The following is a 16,192-nucleotide window of genomic DNA, read 5'->3' on the forward strand; positions in this document are numbered from 1 at the left end:
TACTTTGCCCTATTATGAGGAATTGCCCTGGTAAGACATTGGAATGGTATCCGAAATATTTCTTGGCTGATACAAATAAGTTAACAACAGAGATAGTGACCAAGTTCCTCTTCTCTGTACAAAGGACTTGGAAGATAATCTTCCAAAGTGCAACCCTAGTTTTATTGGGGGGGGTATTGTATTTTAAGCATACATGTGTTTTACTGATTATATCTTTTATCTTGTTTTATTGGGTCTGTGACCATAGAATAAACTGAAACAAATAAAAGGAAGAAGTTGGAGTCAGCTAAGTCCTACTCATAGCAGACCCATTGAAATTAATGAATCTAAGTTAGCCATGTCTATTAACCTCAGTGAGTCTACTCTGGGTAGGATTAGCATTGAATACCACCCTATTAGTAGTAGCAGCAGCAGCAGCATTTGCTAGGGACTGTTCAGATTGAGACCATGATGGTGGTGGTGAAGGCTTTGACCTTTTACCCCCGTCCAGAATCCCTCCACCTTGTGTGCTTTCCTCCAGATACAAATAGCATCCACAGAGGTTTATGTATCTGGATCAGAACCATGGCAATTGCAAAGGGTTAAAGCCTTCTTCCCCAGTTATGAACTGGACAAGCCCTTCTGTGATCTTTATTTACTTTTTTTTAAGTGAACAATTTCAGGTGTGGTCTGGCCCTCATTATTTAAGGCACATCTAATCTATATTAAAGTGAGCTTGCATTCTTGCTTAGGAGTGTTAGAAGTACCATGCTGGATCAGATCAAGGTCCATCATATCCAGCATTCTTTGATAGAATCCCAGAAACAATCTCTAGGTTGGTCCACCAGGAATTGGCTGGTGGTCCACCAACTGATCACAGTCTGTCTTCTGCCTATCTCTGTTATTTATTTATTTATTATTTGATTTATATCCCACCCTTCCTCCCAGCAGGAGCTCAGGGCAGCAAGAGTTATAAGCTATACAGAATCACAGGGCTGGAAGGATGCAGGACAATGCTTCTTGTCCTAATGTAGGGTTTTCTGCACAACAGAGCACATGCACAGTAAATTGTATTTCAGACCATAAGATGTTACAAAGCAGACAAGACCACAGGTCGGTTCTGTACATGCTTCTGCTAAGTAAGCCACACAGCAAAGGCAAAAACCTTTTCAAATACAGTACCACAATCTAAATAATGTTGACTCTAAATTTCATGCTTCTTGCTGCCAAGTTTGGCAAGATCCAGAATGCACAAGCTTCACAAGGTTTAAATTAAATCCTCTTATGGCCACCAGCAGCAGAGCACAAGTTAACTGCTGACATCAGGATTTTAGGGAAGTGAAAGTGTAGTGTCACCATTAGCTGGCAGTCTCCAGAAATAGTTATCATCCTTCTAGGAGATGGGGAAGTTTATACAAAGTAACTCCACTAATGTTGCACAGTGGGAGGATGTGTGTGTTGACCCTACCACGCTGGGGTCATGAGATGCAGCAACAAGGTCTGTGACAATGGAAGACAGTGAAGAAGACGGATCGAGTCAAGGAGTGAGCCATGGAAGCAGCTGGTAGCCCTGTCTTCCTGGCAGCCAAACCAGGAGCAGAGGAGCACAAGGTTACAGACACTGCATCCTAAACGTTCTGCAAGCCAGAAGTGGAGACTATGTAACAAAGGTGTCCACGTTGTGTCTCCCCCCCCCCACCAAATGTTGCTGGACTCCAGCTCCCATCAGTCCCAAGCCAGCATGGCCAATTATCAGAAATGGTAGGCCTTGGGGTCCAGCAACATATGGAGGGGTCATAGGTTAACCCAGGCTTTCCCAACCAGTGTGCCTCCAGATGTTGTTGGACCACAATTCCCATCTTTCCTGACCATTGGCAATGCTGGCTGAGGCTGATGGGAGTTGTGGTCCAACAACATCTGGAGGCACACTGGTTGGGAAAGCCTGGGTTAACCAATCTGGACTATAGATGGTCAGTATAAAAACTTGCTTATAAGCAAAGGCTTTCTTAAGCGTACAAAGGTGGAGATTGAACAGGAAATGGATGTAGCTTGAAGTGCTCCTTTTAAGAGTCAGAGGAGGGAGAAGGTGAGGAAAGATGGCTCTCCTGAGCTGCTGCCCGAGCTAAAAGGGTTAGAGGAAGCAGCACTCGGGGCCAAACAATCACATCAGTGGCTCTTAAAAGGAAGGACCCCGATGTGATTGATGAGGTCCCCACCTGCAGTGCCAATCTGCATCGGTTCTCCTGCACCTGCTATTTGCAATGGGAACAAGCTCCCATTCACTTTTGGCCTTGAGACAAGGAAGGGGGGGGGAGATCATGGGTGATCGAAGAAGGGAAGGGGGTTGGCTAAGGACTTTGGTAACTGGATGGGGCAATCAGGAAAGGAGAGTTTAAGAATCCTACCTGGGGGTTTGAGGTGCAACAATCCCACCCTGCACAAGCTGTCATTTATCCACTTTTCATGTCCACCATGGCTGGTACACACAAGGATCTGCATCAGCCTTCCCCTACCTGGTGCCCTCCATATATTTGGACTACATCTCCCAATTAACCCCAGTCACCATGGCCAATGGTCAGGGATGACAGGAGTTGTCTGGCAACATATGGAGGGCACAAGGTTGAGGAAAGCTGATCTACATCATTCTCATGGTATCATTTTTATATAAAAATCCCAAAAGATACTTCAACAAGAAAATGAGTTCAGACATATTGAAGTACACAATACATAGCATGTTTCCATTTTGTGAGACTAAACTACTAAGGTTACAACTTACATTTCTACTCTCCAAGACGTCTGGTAAACCAGTATCTCTCAGCTCAATGCTCCTGATTTGAACCAGTGCTCTATATATTATACACCACCCTGAGCTCCTACTGGGAGAAAGGTCAGGATATAAATCTAATAAATTAAATAAATAATAAATATATATCACACCAACCTCCTAAGCAACTCTTTTCACTGCTACTGCTAGGAAGGGGTGATAAAATCAGCCTCTGTCTCATGCCCAAGAGTGTTTGGGGGGGCGGGCGTAGGGCATGGAGAAATAGGAGATAAAGATTGGTGCCAATGCTGCTTACTACTTGAATGTTGAAAGATGACACCCACAAGAGAAGGGACAAAAGGTGAGCAGAATGTTACACCACAGAAATATGTTGAAATATGCACTGAGAAGTTTCTGTGTCCTGGTCACATGGTAGTAATTTTCAGTTTCAACACTCCGCATGAGATGGACATTTTCATACTTACCTGTAATAAATGGGAACAGGGTAATAGGAAGACATGAGGCGTCAGAAATGAGAAGTACTGTGTAAGATGGAAGATGAATTCCAGTGGCCATGGAATGGGCACCTGCCCTTTTCCATGGCCTCCACTTTTTGCCCCTTGTGCTCTATGTAATCCTTCACCACCTTACTCTCCTTGTGAAAATATGTAACTGGAAACGCACAAAATATGGAATTAACCATTAACTGCAATTTATTTTAAAGCAGAGAATTCCAGACAATATGAAGGCAAAGCTACAATATCTGCAAGTCAGAAGCTAGAGACATATTAAGTACAATCTATATTATCTCTATATCTTTTATTTGTCATGTTTGCTTGTATAACATCACAAAGACCAAAACAGAGACAATAGGTTGTCTCTGAGCTCACATCAGTTATTATACAATAGGTACAAAACTAGGTAACTCTTATCTTATCATACAGAGTGTATTTTTCCCCAGCCATTTATATACAAATAACTAAGCTACATGGAAAAATAGTAAAAAACAAAATTCCAGGGAGTATGTTACATGGTCATAAAAAAAGGAGGGGGAGGAAAGAGCAGGCAAGGAAGAGAGGAGTGCTAAGAGTATTCTGGTGGGTTGATGTATATGAATGTACATTAAATGATTAGCCTGTGAGAAGCTCTAATCTAGGGGGTACCCACCATGATATCCTCAACAGCAGCAGTTGGCAGGGTGGGGCTGTGCTACTTACATGACTTCTCAGCACTGCAGTCAAAGTAGCAGTATGGTCAGCACGGTGCAAATACACCAGCAGAAGCACCAGATTGACTCCACCAGTGTGCTTGCACCACAGTGACCTTGCCACTGCCACATCCCTCCCCCTCTAGGCAAACCGCAGCAACTCCAGTGCTGGTAGGCCAGTGCAGTGCAGCCTCACCCCACCAACTGCTACTGCCCTCCAGGTGTTGCTGGACTACAACACTCAATCCTGCCTAAACATTGGCCATGCTGGCTGGAGCTATAGTCCAGCAACATCTGGAGGACACTGTGTTGGCTATGCTTGCCCTAATCAGAATGCATGATCATTGCTGCACTGAGGGTCAAGCTCTTTGGGCCTGTCACTTTCCTGCCTCGAGGGTCAAGCTCTTTGGGCCTGTCACTTTCCTGCCTCGAGGGTCAGCAAAGGCACCTTCCCTCCACTAACAACAACTCAGCACTGGTGCATTTCTATGGCTCTGCTTTGAAAGAAGCCCCAAAGCCTGAGACCTTTTGCTATTACTGGACCTCATACTTGTCTGGAGGTGGTTATAGCTACCTGAAACTGCAACTTACTGGAAGCTTCAACAATAACCAACTTCTATGCACAATATATATATTTATATATGGTATACATTAAAAATATTTTTAAAAAATATAGAATTCTTCCCAATGCTGAAATATCTGCCAGTCAGCAGCACCAGACTTCAGTCACATCCTTCACCCATTGCATACAAAAAGGGAGCTCGCTGTGAAGACTCATTACAAGTAAATGTAAAAGTGTGTGTTGGAAGTGGTCACAGAGTTGGAAAGTAAAAGGGGTGGCGATAAACAGTCCCACAAAAACGGGTTTGAGTAAAGCAATGTCTCCTCCTTCAAAATTAGAAATAAAAAGAAAAGAAAACAAAAAAGCTAAAAGGTCATTTCAAAGGGCTCTTTGAAATCTATCCTCATTCCATGAGGCAGTATGTCATACAATTGGGCGCAAAGGTCCTACTGGTGGCACAAAGGGACAACTATCCTCTCTCTGGTGCAGGGACCTGACCCCAGCTCTGCAACTGGTACAACAGCAGCCCATTAGTTTCTTTGCACCAACAGCTGCATAACTGCAAAAATGCAATTGTGCTGCACTGGAGAGGGGAGGAGTCAGGGCCCTCTCCTGCCTCCCATTCTGCAAGAAAGGCTCTTTGCAGCTCAACAACTGGCTACATCTAGTGCTAAAAGAGAGTCAGGATTTCCTGGCAGGCGCGGCTTAGGATCACACTGCAGCTACAGTGGCACAAGTCACTGCTACAGTTTAACAACTGGGGTGCCAGTTATAAACTACAGTTACGTGGATCTGAGGTTCCTTTTCTTTCTTTTTTTAAAGCAGCAACAGGATTTTAAAAGCAAACCCACAAGAATATATTGCAGAGGTCTAACCGCAAAGAGAGGGATGATTTTGTATTTACAGAAACATGTTGCTTTTAAATCTCTCCTCTTCTACTTCCTTCACCTCCTGAGTTCTCAATCCCTCGGGCTATTTTGAGCAGGGGATATGAATGGAGCTGTTGTGCTCATCCCACCTCCCATCCAGTTTCTTCTGGAACATGCAGTGTGAGAGTGCAAACTGCAATGGCACAACTGTACCTCCAGGAAGAATAACCACAAGTTTCAATAAACCTGCCCAGCCCCACACAAACATTCTTGCCCAACCAAGCACAGCTTGGATGAAGAGTGGTGCCGCCCCTGCCCTTGAGATTTGCATTACCAATGATGTGATGCAGGGGTGGGTGAAAGTATTAAGGCACAGAGAAAAGGAACGGAAGAGACAAACCCCAGAGATCCTCATTTCAAGACTCTCCACAGGAGGGGTTAAAATCGCCATAAAAGAGCAGGTGTCCATTAACCACCACAAGCTGTGGGAGAGACACATATAGCAGCATAGACCAGAACAAGCATTATTGGTAGTGAATGGGGAAGAGGAATTGAGAGAGGTGTCAGGGAAGGAAGAAGTTGAATGTTATTCCCGTTTTTTTTTTGCAGGCAGGGTTAATACAGACACAATTAACCACAACAGCAGCAGAGAAGTACAAGATGCTACAATTAATTCTGTTGCCCTTTCCAGCTTGAAATCATCAAACAAACCAAGGTGTCTGGTAAAGCCAGCAACTAATAGGCTTTTCAGCTTATAAAGGGGCCTTGTGATTCTCTATAAAAGGGCCTTCTATAAGGGCCAGGTCAGGCCTAAACAGGTCAATAGGAAACTTTTTTTATCACATGGGTTGTAGAGAATGTAATGCCAAGGTAACAAATGCACATCACATATATGTTTACATCTCCTAGCCAAACTGGTACAGGCCCAGAACAAGTGAGGGAAGAGAAGATGGAATGTTCATCATCCCAGGGAAACTCCATCCCACTGACACTCAAAATTAACTATTAACAAAGTAAAATATTGACAACAGCAAGAAGAACTTGTAATTTACAACATATGTTCTGGAACTTGTTAAAAAATACAAGGGCATACAGGTCTAAGGAGGAAGACAGATGTGCTAAAGATATTTTAGTATTAGTATGAGGAGTTGCAGAACTCCTTCATAAGAGCAGTTACAAAAGAGAATGAAATCAATGACAGTAGAGTTCTAGAAATAAATGCGTAAACAAATGGCCTATTGTAAAGTGAAGATCTGTGCAGGGAAGCAAACTCCTCAATGTGGATTCAGTAACTGGATCAGAAGACATACCTGCAGATCAGATATGCATTTAAAGGAGAATCGTGTGATGTGGTCCCCATCCATACTGCAGGGTATGGATGTGAATGTGCAACTTGACTAGGAATGTACATCCTTATCCAATATCCTGAACAACTTCTGTGAGACTCTCTCTGAACTGTGGCCATTAGCTTCTAGCAAAAATATTTCTCTCCACAGATGAGGCAAATCCTATTTTCAGGAAATGCCTTGTACTCTCTTGAAGTGTTGGGCAAGAAACACATCAAAAAAAGCCACCCTCAACCTCAACAAGATCTGGTTTCAGAGCTGCTCGTTTTTTCAGTCCAGAAAGCATTCCTCTTCTTTATTCTATTCTAAAGCAGAACATTGCTCTCTTCTAAAACACCCAATGCTGATCATTAGCGGAGGCAGAACATATATGTAACAACAGTATTATGGAATACACCTAAGGGAATTCTTCTCACAATTGAAAATTTGGTCAAAGTTAATACTGGGACAATAGTTAGAGACAGGCTTAAATCTATATACCAAATTACTGTTCAGAAACAGGTGTTTGGAAGTGCATTTTAGTAGTGCAGCAGGGAAAAGAAATTACCACTGCTTCTAATGTCAGCCAGTCATATTTCAGGCAGCTTAGTAAATGGGTAAAGATACAGCCTCATGTCTTCAAGATTCTCTTGCCTGACCCCTCTACCACCTACCTTCCCCAATTAAACAGCAGAAGAGCATGATCCACTCATCCCAGATCTTTGTCCTATTCTATGCCATGTGGATTTAGTGTTCTTTAAATCTTCCGTATTAAATGAAATCTGTTCCAGTTCAGCCTTTCAAAAAGAGTCTAGGAAAAGACAGTCCAAACCACCCGCATTAGTCACAATGGTCCATGCTCACAATTGGCAACAGGAAGTGCCCATTCCTGACTTGAGCACCATATAAAAAAGGGACCTGACCTGCGTTTCTGGTTCAATAAATAAAGGGAAAGTTCCAGGCTGGGGCATGCTTCATCACTTCCTTAGAACTCATCATCTGAGCTCAGGAGCAGGGTCTTCTCGTTGTCACGGGCACCAGAGCTACTGTGGGAGTGTGAGATCATGTGACCACCATTGCGCCAAGGTGGTCCACGTTCTAGCGTTGACTGCTGGGTGTACTGTTGGTAGGCAGGGGAGAAGTTATGGATGGCATCCTGCACAATGTCATGGGGGTTCATGGTCTCCTTAAGGCTGCTAGAAATGCTCTTCATGGGGGCACAGCGGCCTAGAGAGAAAGAGAGCATGTTTAAGAGCAACTAAGGGCAGAAATCTACCATTCCCCCTCCCAAATATCCCATAAATTTGGGCAAAATCTATCTGCAGTAACTTCAGGTTGCTGTTGCAGCTTAACTTTGATAAGAATTAGGCAGGAACCACTTTTGGCAAGGACTGGAAGAATGTCAAGCAAACTAGTGACACAAAACACTCTGACAACTCTTGTGAGATAGCAGAGACATGAAATCACCATTTAGGTTACAAAGTGCTACTTTCAAGGTTTAGGAAATGTTACAGAACAGAAACATGTAACTAGAGGGCTAGAAAATCCATGCAAGAGGGAAAAGATCTGGTACTGAGGGGCTCCTGGCCTGTGGCAGGGGTGGGAGAAAAACAGCAAGAGAAAGGGGAAGAAGGACTGTCTATAGTAGACTTTCAGTGTCTGTTGGGAAAAGGAAGCAAAGATGGAACTGGATTAAAGTGGGAAGTCACACCTAAGGTAGGGAAGAGGTAAGAGGAGCCATTGCAGAACTTTACAGCATACACCACATACAGGTGCAGCAGGAGGCTTCTTTACGGTTTTCATCATAGTAATTTCCCTCTGCTGGAGACAAGCCCCATCTGCTTTAAAAACAGCTTGCCTCTTCAGTAATCAGAGCTGCTGAGGCAAAAACTTCAGAGCCACCTCCCATTCCACTCATGCTTCTCCCAAAATACACGCCAGAGCTTGGAAAAGTTACTTTTTTGAACTACAACTCCCATCAGCCCCAGCCAGCATGGCCACTGGCTTGGGCTGGTTGGAGTTGTAGTTCAAAAAAGTAACTTTTCCAAGCTCTACACCTATGTACATTTGTGTGCATATAGGACCGATAATGCAGGAAGCTGTAAGGAGTCATTGCAGCAAATAGTGTCTCAACAAAGGGAAAGTGAAACAAATGCAGCGAGAGAGCACGGCACCTACCATATGGCCCATATGATGGAACAGCTGCGCCAGACACCAGAGCCCAAAGCAAGGGAAAGAGGAAAGAGAGGGAAAAAAACAAGAGAGGAAGATATAGGAAACAACAGTCTGAAAAGGCATATTATTCTCAGACTCTTCACCAGGACATATTATCACAAAATTCAACTTTAAAACAAGCAGAGTATATTAACTATTGCATACAAGATTGCAAAATCCTGCTACGTGGTTCTCCTCTGTCAAATGCCTAAAATTGGGATTCCTAGCCTATCGCATCTCAACTCTGCTCTGAAGACAGTCCCCCTTTCCCAGGTCAAGATAGACATAATCCATTGAAGTGTCCAGAACACGGTCTTGTCTTTCATTATTGGATGAGTTTCAGTTGGTGCAGCTTGAGGAAGTGGACAAGGTGCTTGGAATGGTGCGGGCGACCACGTCTGCTCTAGATCCTTGTCCATCTTGGCTGGTCAAGGCTAGCAGGACTGGTACCACCGGCTGGGCCAAGGAAGTGATAAATGCCTCCTTGAGTGAGGGAGTAGTCCCTAGTAGCCTCAAGGAGGCAGTAGTGAGACCTCTTTTGAAGAAACCTTCCTTAGACCCAGATAACTTGAACAATTATAGACCGGTGGCAAATATCCCCTTTTTGGGCAAGGTTCTGGAGCAGGTGGTTGCCAATCAGCTCCAGGTGATCTTGGATGAGACCGATTATCTGGATCCGTTTCAATCCGGTTTTAGGCCTGGTTTTGGCACTGAAACAGCCTTGGTCGCCCTGTACGATGACCTCTGTCGGGAGAGGGACAGAGGGAGTGTGACTCTGTTGATTCTCCTTGATCTCTCAGCGGCGTTTGATACCATCGACCATGGTATCCTTCTGGGGAGACTCGCGGAGTTGGGAGTTGGAGGCACTGCTTGGCAGTGGTTCCGCTCCTACTTGGCGGATCGTCGCCAGAAGGTAGTACTTGGGGAACATTGCTCGACACCTTGGACTCTCCATTGTGGAGTCCCTCAGGGGTCGATTTTGTCCCCCATGCTTTTTAACATCTACATGCAGCCTCTGGGTGCCGTCATCAGGAGTTTTGGAGTGTGTTGCCACCAGTACGCTGATGACACGCAGCTCTATTTCTCCTTTTCATCTTCTACAGGTGAGTCTGTGGATGTGCTGAATCATTGCCTGACCGCGATAATGGACTGGATGAGAGCTAATAAACTGAGACTCAATCCAGACAAGACTGAGACACTGTTGGTGAGTGCCTCCCCTGCCCAGATGGTGGATGTTCACCCTGTCCTAGATGGGGTCACACTCCCCTTGAAGGAACAGGTTCGTAGTCTGGGAGTTCTTTTCGATCCTTCCTTGTCTCTTGAGGCGCAAGTGGCCTCGGTGGCAAGGAATGCGTTCTACCACCTTCGGTTGGTAGCCCAGCTACGCCCCTATCTGAACAGGGATGACCTCGCCTCAGTTGTTCATGCTCTGGTAACTTCTAGGCTGGATTACTGTAATGCACTCTACGTAGGGCTGCCCTTGAAGACAGTTCGGAAGCTTCAGCTAGTGCAAAACGCAGCAGCCAGACTGCTGACGAGGACCAGCCAGTCAGCACATATAACACCTGTTCTGGCCTGTTTGCACTGGCTACCTATTTGTTTCCGAGCCAGATTCAAGGTGCTGGTTTTGACCTATAAAGCCTTACATGGCGTGGGACCGCAATATCTTGTGGAACGCCTCTCCCGCTATGAACCTACCCGGTCACTTCGCTCAGCATCTAAGGCCCTCCTCCGGGTACCAACCCATCGAGAAGCCCGGAGGACAGTTACTCGATCTAGGGCCTTTTCTGTAGTGGACCCCGAACTGTGGAACAGCCTCCCCGAAGAAGTACGCCTGGCGCCTACGCTTCTATCTTTTCGGCGCCAGGTTAAGACCTGGCTATGCTCCCAGGCATTTTAAGCGTTTATGTTATAATTTAATTTTTTTATTTTTTTATTTTTTTCTTTAGTTGCTGCTTGTGTTTATTGTTTGTTGTCTGATTTTATTGTTGATATTTTGTATTTTAACCTTTTTGTACACCGCCCAGAGAGCCACTCGCTATGGGCGGTCTGTAAATGAAACAAATAAATAAATAAAATAGACAGACTCAATACAGACAACTTTGGCCCACCACCCCAATTTTTAGTAGTAAGAAGACGGAAAAAGCATAGCAACATATGGGCTGTGCACGGTTCATTTGCAGACCACATGCTTTGCATGCAGAAAGTCCCAGCTTCAATCCATGCAGATAGGGGAAGGAAAGAACTGCTACCAATCAGTGTAGGCAATACTGAATTAAACAGAGCAACTGTCTGACTTGGTATAAGGCAGCTTTCTATGTTCCAAAGCTATTTCCCCTTTTTTTCACACAGATCCACCTCAAACAGGAAAATGGCCTTTATTCCCATTCATAACATATACAGGGGAGCTCTTGTATAAGTATAGGAAGGTTATGGCAAGACTCTCAAGATAGCGTCTCCCATAATTCAACAGAAGATTGTCTTTCAGCCTCCAGACCTGTGATCAAGAAAAATGAAAACCAAATCAGGTGATAAACCAGTGTGCAAATCTGGCAGATGGAAAAACAGTGTTCAGTTGCCCACATGAGGAGTTTATTTAAACTATCAACAAGTTCAACTGGGATAATCTCCTTTCTCTTACCACAGCCCCAGGACTGCCCTCCCTCCATACCTTGTGCATCAAGACGCTTGTCTGCATAGACTTTGTAAGTGAATGCATAGCGCAGAGCAATAGCTGCAAAGAACATTTCCACACATATGATGAAATCCTGGTAGCCAGCTGCCACGGTCCCCTCACCCACAGATACGTTTGCTGATTTGATCTTTGGGATTGCACCACACTTCTCCAGGATGGCCAACAGCATCCCTAAACAAAACAGAATCATATAGTAAGAACTAAGGGGGATCTCAGAACACTATATAGGGGCAGCATACTGCAAAAACGCTGTAGAGTAGAAGTTGCCTTTGTAACCACTTCCTCGTTTTAATCTTTCCTTGTTGCAACATTTTAATGTTATTACTCAGATTTTATTGTAACCTGTTTGAGAACAATTGTTCAAAATTGGGTTATAAATTTGCCCTTCCAGTTGTTATTATTGTTGTTGTTGCTGCTGCTGCTGCTGCGGCTGCTTATTGAATCAATCAATCAATCACTCAATCGGGTACTTGTAGCCAAGGTTTGTTCTTGGCTTACTGCATGTGGCTTGTTTGGAGAAGACAAACCATGAGCCTGGGTTCGGACACAATGCTAAACCTCAGCTTCAGGCAGCATGCCAGCAGCAGCACCAGGGAAGGAGTGAAGCAGCTGCCGTTCTTGTTCTGATTACCTGAATGCTTGCTTGTTCACACTCAGACATGGTCTGGCTTAGCATTACATGCAGATTGGGCCATTATCTGTGTCACAACATACTTGTAAACTTTACTTAACTCATTTTTCTTTCAGATTTCCTTTTTCCACACACTTTTATTGTTAACATTTTAATTACTGATATCACAAAAAAAACACAACCCTTAAACTTGTAATTTATATAATAATAATAATAATAAATTTTATTTGTTGGTCACCTATCTGTCCAGGTTAGTGGACACTCTAGGCGACTTACAATAATAGAGAGCAGTACATAATACAAAATAAAATACAAGCAAACACAATCATAATCAATTTAAAACCAATTTCTATTTAAAACCTTATAAAATTAATCCTCCCCAACCCCTAGGCCCGCCTGAATAGCCAGGTTTTTAAGGCTTGGCGAAAACCCATCAGGGAGGGAGCATGTCAGAGATCAAAAGGAAGGGAATTCCAGAGGGTGGGGGCCACAATCGAAAATGCCCTCTCTCTGGTCCGCACCAGCCTGGCTGTTTTAACCGGTGGGACCGAGAGAAGGTCTTGTGAGGCTGATCTTGTCAGGCGGCATAATTGGTGATTCTGTAGGTGCTCCTTCAGATAGACTGGGCCGAAACCGTATAGGGTTTTAAAGGTCAGCACCAACACCTTCAATAGGGCCTGTTAAACAACTGGTAACCAGTGAAGATCTATTAACACTGGCGTGATATGGTCACAGCGGCGGCTATGCTTAATCAAGCGTGCCGCCGCATTCTGTACCAGCTGTAACTTCCGGACCGTGTTCAAGGGTAACCCCACGTAGAGCGCATTACAGTAGTCTAAGCGAGAGGAGACCAGGGCATGTATCACCCGTGGGAGCAGATGAACAGGAAGGTAGGGTCGCAGCCTCCGTATCAGATGTAACTGATACCAAGCTGCCCAACTCACCGCCGAGACCTGAGCCTCCATGGACGGCCTGGAGTCAAGAATGACCCCAAGGCTGCGGACCTGGTCCTTCAGGGGTAATCTCACCTCATTAAGCATCAGGTCCATAATACCCAGCCTTCCTCTGTCTCCCACAAGCAACACCTCGGTCTTGTCGGGATTCAGCTTCAGCCTGTTCTCTCCCATCCATCCACTTACGGATTCCAGGCACTTGGACATGGTATCCACAGCCAACTCTGGTGAGGACTTAAATGAGAGATAGAGCTGAGTGTCATCCGCATATTGGTGACACTTCAGCCCAAAACTCCTGATGATGGCCCCCAGCAGTTTCACATAGATGTTAAACAGCATGGGAGAGAGGATAGAGCCCTGTGGCACCCCACAATTAAGAGGCCAAGGGTCTGATACCTCATCCCCCAAAGCTACCCGTTGGTGCCTATCTGAGAGATAGGAATGGAACCACTGTAAAACAGTGCCCCCTATTCCTAATCCCCCTAGGCGATCCAACAGGATACCGTGGTCAACGGTATCGAAAGCCGCTGAGAGATCTAGGAGGACGAGGAACGTATATTCTCCCCTATCCAACGCCCTCCTCATATCATCCACCAGAGCGACCAAGGCTGTTTCAGTTCCATGTCCAGTCCTGAAACCCGATTGGAATGGATCTAAATAATCCGTTTCCTCCAAGTGTGTCTGTAACTGTCTGGCCACCACTCGCTCAATTACCTTGCCTAAGAATGGTAAATTAGAAACTGGGCAGAAGTTATTCAGCTCTTGGGGATCCAAGGAGGGTTTTTTTAAGATGGGCTTTATCACCGCCTCCTTGAGGGCTGATGGTATTGCACCCTCTTTCAAGGATGCATTTACCACTGCCTTGATCCCTTCGCTCAGTCTCTCTTTGCAACTCATGACGAGCCACGAAGGGCAAGGATCAAGCAGACAGGTGGTTGGCTTCACAGTACTGAGCACCTTGTCCACTTCCTCAGAGGGAAGAGGCTGAAACCGATCCCACCGGACCGGAATGCAACTGGCCGACCCTGGCCTACTACCTGTATCCACGGCGAACGGAATCATGCTCTTCAGGCGCTCGATTTTACCAGCAAAGTGTTTAGCAAAAATGTCACAGGAGATTTTAGATTGGTCCATGGGTTCCTGAGCAACTGGACCGACCAGGCTTTGGACCACCTGGAACAATCTCCTGGGACAACACTCTGCTGACGCAATAGAGGCAGCAAAGAATTCCCTCTTTGTTGCCTTTGTTGCCACCTGGTAGGCAGCTATTGCCACTCTAACCAGTGTCCGATCGTCTTCAGTGTGAGATTTCCGCCACCGGCGCTCAAGTCGTCTCACCTCCTGTCTCAGACCCCGCAACCGTGGTGTATACCAGGGTGCTGTCTGAGTTCTATTCAGGGGGAGAGGACGTTTCGGAGCCACCCTATCCAAATTTACTCTGGTCCTTGTTCCTACCTTATTTTCTTACGTGAAAACTTTTATATTATATTCTAATTCCATGTGTTTTATTCCCACTTTATGATTTTAACAGAATTCTTTCACTTTAGAAAACTTATGTAAACTGTTAGCTGGTCCTTGGCTGAATGCAGGAACCGCTGCCAATTTCCCCCCTCAGTTTCTTTATTGTGTAATCAGGTTCACGCCTTTCAGTTATCCTTATTTCTTCTTTTAATTTATTTTCTGATTTATTAGTGCTGGTGTTCTAAATTGAAAACAATAACCATTTTCAAACTACCAGTTGCTTATTTTCATCCCTTTCTTCAGATGTAGTTTTCTTCTACATATTTTTCAAAAAAAACCCTCCCATTTGTGCATTTCTTAGTTCTTTCAATTTATGTTTCACCATTTTATATCACCATGATATATTTTCCCCCAGCCAATTATGTAACCATCATGTCTTACAAAGTCTACACAATATGTGAGCAGTTAGCTGCAGTTTTTCAAATGTATGAACCTGTCTAATATTTGCCCTAATTTTGCCCCCAAACGTCTCTGCTTTCTACACGTCCTCAACATTTCCCTTCTTTCTTCCCAATACTGTCAACTCTATTTACCTATCAGCAGAAATGGAGATAGGAACACACTTAATGTTCTCTGCCCCTTCCCTTTGTTCAAAATCAACACTTTAGGAAACATCAACTCAAGTTGTTCAGAATCCTCCAACTGCACAATCAGACAATTTTCTCCAATTTTGACCTTTTTAAAAAAAATGACATGAGACTCAACACCTACTCTGCCCCAGTCCAAATGCCAAGATTTTGCTGCACCCCTTGTCAGCAGGGATCTGATTGAATGAGTTACTTTATTACAGCACAGTGAGATTTGTAGTGGGGTCAAGAGCAGAGATGAGTAATATAATGCAATTATTGAGGATAACAAAGAGAAATGGCAAGGGAAGATGGGGTTTAGCCTAGGACAGTCAAAAAGAAATCATGAAAATTAAAATTTATATGCCTACTAGGCATGTGTCATCAGGTTTTAATACTCTGCCAGGCATTCTCAGTTAGAACTACTTGTGGGTTAAAAGTATGTGGGTATCTCACCTTGCCAGAAGGACAGGAAAATGACAGACTTGACCATGAAGAATTTCAGGACAGGGCTGTAGGGACTGAGCAGTTCACGTGTGGCAAAGTAAAAGAGGAAGAGGGCATAGAGAGCCAGGCTGACAGAGATGTTATAAATTATTGTCACATAGAGATACCCGCTTGTAACACTGTAAGGAAAGCAAAGCAAACATGAATACTCAAATTCTCAGGTATTTTTACTGCCTCTTTTCTCAGGCAGTAAATCATTACATCATTACAAACAATTATAGCAGGTGTGGGGAATCTTTGGCCCTCCAGATGTTGCTGAACTACAACTCCTATCAGTCCCAGCAAGCATGGCCAATGGCTAGAGATAATGGGGCTTGTAGTTCAGCAACAACTGGAGGGCCAAAGGTTTCCCATACCTGAATTATAGCAACCCCCATTTCATTCAGAGCTTTTATACAT

The 16,192-nt window shown here is 44.5% G+C and overlaps 1 protein-coding gene across 6 annotated transcripts in view; it reads right to left on the reverse strand.

Moving 5' to 3' along the window:
- Nucleotides 1-3,464: 3,464 nt before the first annotated feature.
- TMEM184B (transmembrane protein 184B) overlaps nt 3,465-16,192 on the reverse strand; it is a 48,649-nt gene continuing 35,921 nt past the window's right edge. For all 6 annotated transcript variants that reach the window (XM_061639121.1, XM_061639120.1, XM_061639119.1 and 3 more), the window contains 3 exons: nt 15,743-15,912; nt 11,592-11,786; nt 3,465-7,933 (listed from right to left, as the gene is read on the reverse strand). In XM_061639121.1, the coding sequence (XP_061495105.1) occupies nt 7,692-7,933; nt 11,592-11,786; nt 15,743-15,912 (607 nt within the window). In that variant the 3' untranslated portion in view covers nt 3,465-7,691. The remainder of the gene's footprint in view (nt 7,934-11,591; nt 11,787-15,742; nt 15,913-16,192) is intronic.

This window comes from Rhineura floridana, chromosome 8 (assembly GCF_030035675.1).
Source record: "Rhineura floridana isolate rRhiFlo1 chromosome 8, rRhiFlo1.hap2, whole genome shotgun sequence".
NCBI lineage: Eukaryota > Metazoa > Chordata > Lepidosauria > Squamata > Rhineuridae > Rhineura > Rhineura floridana.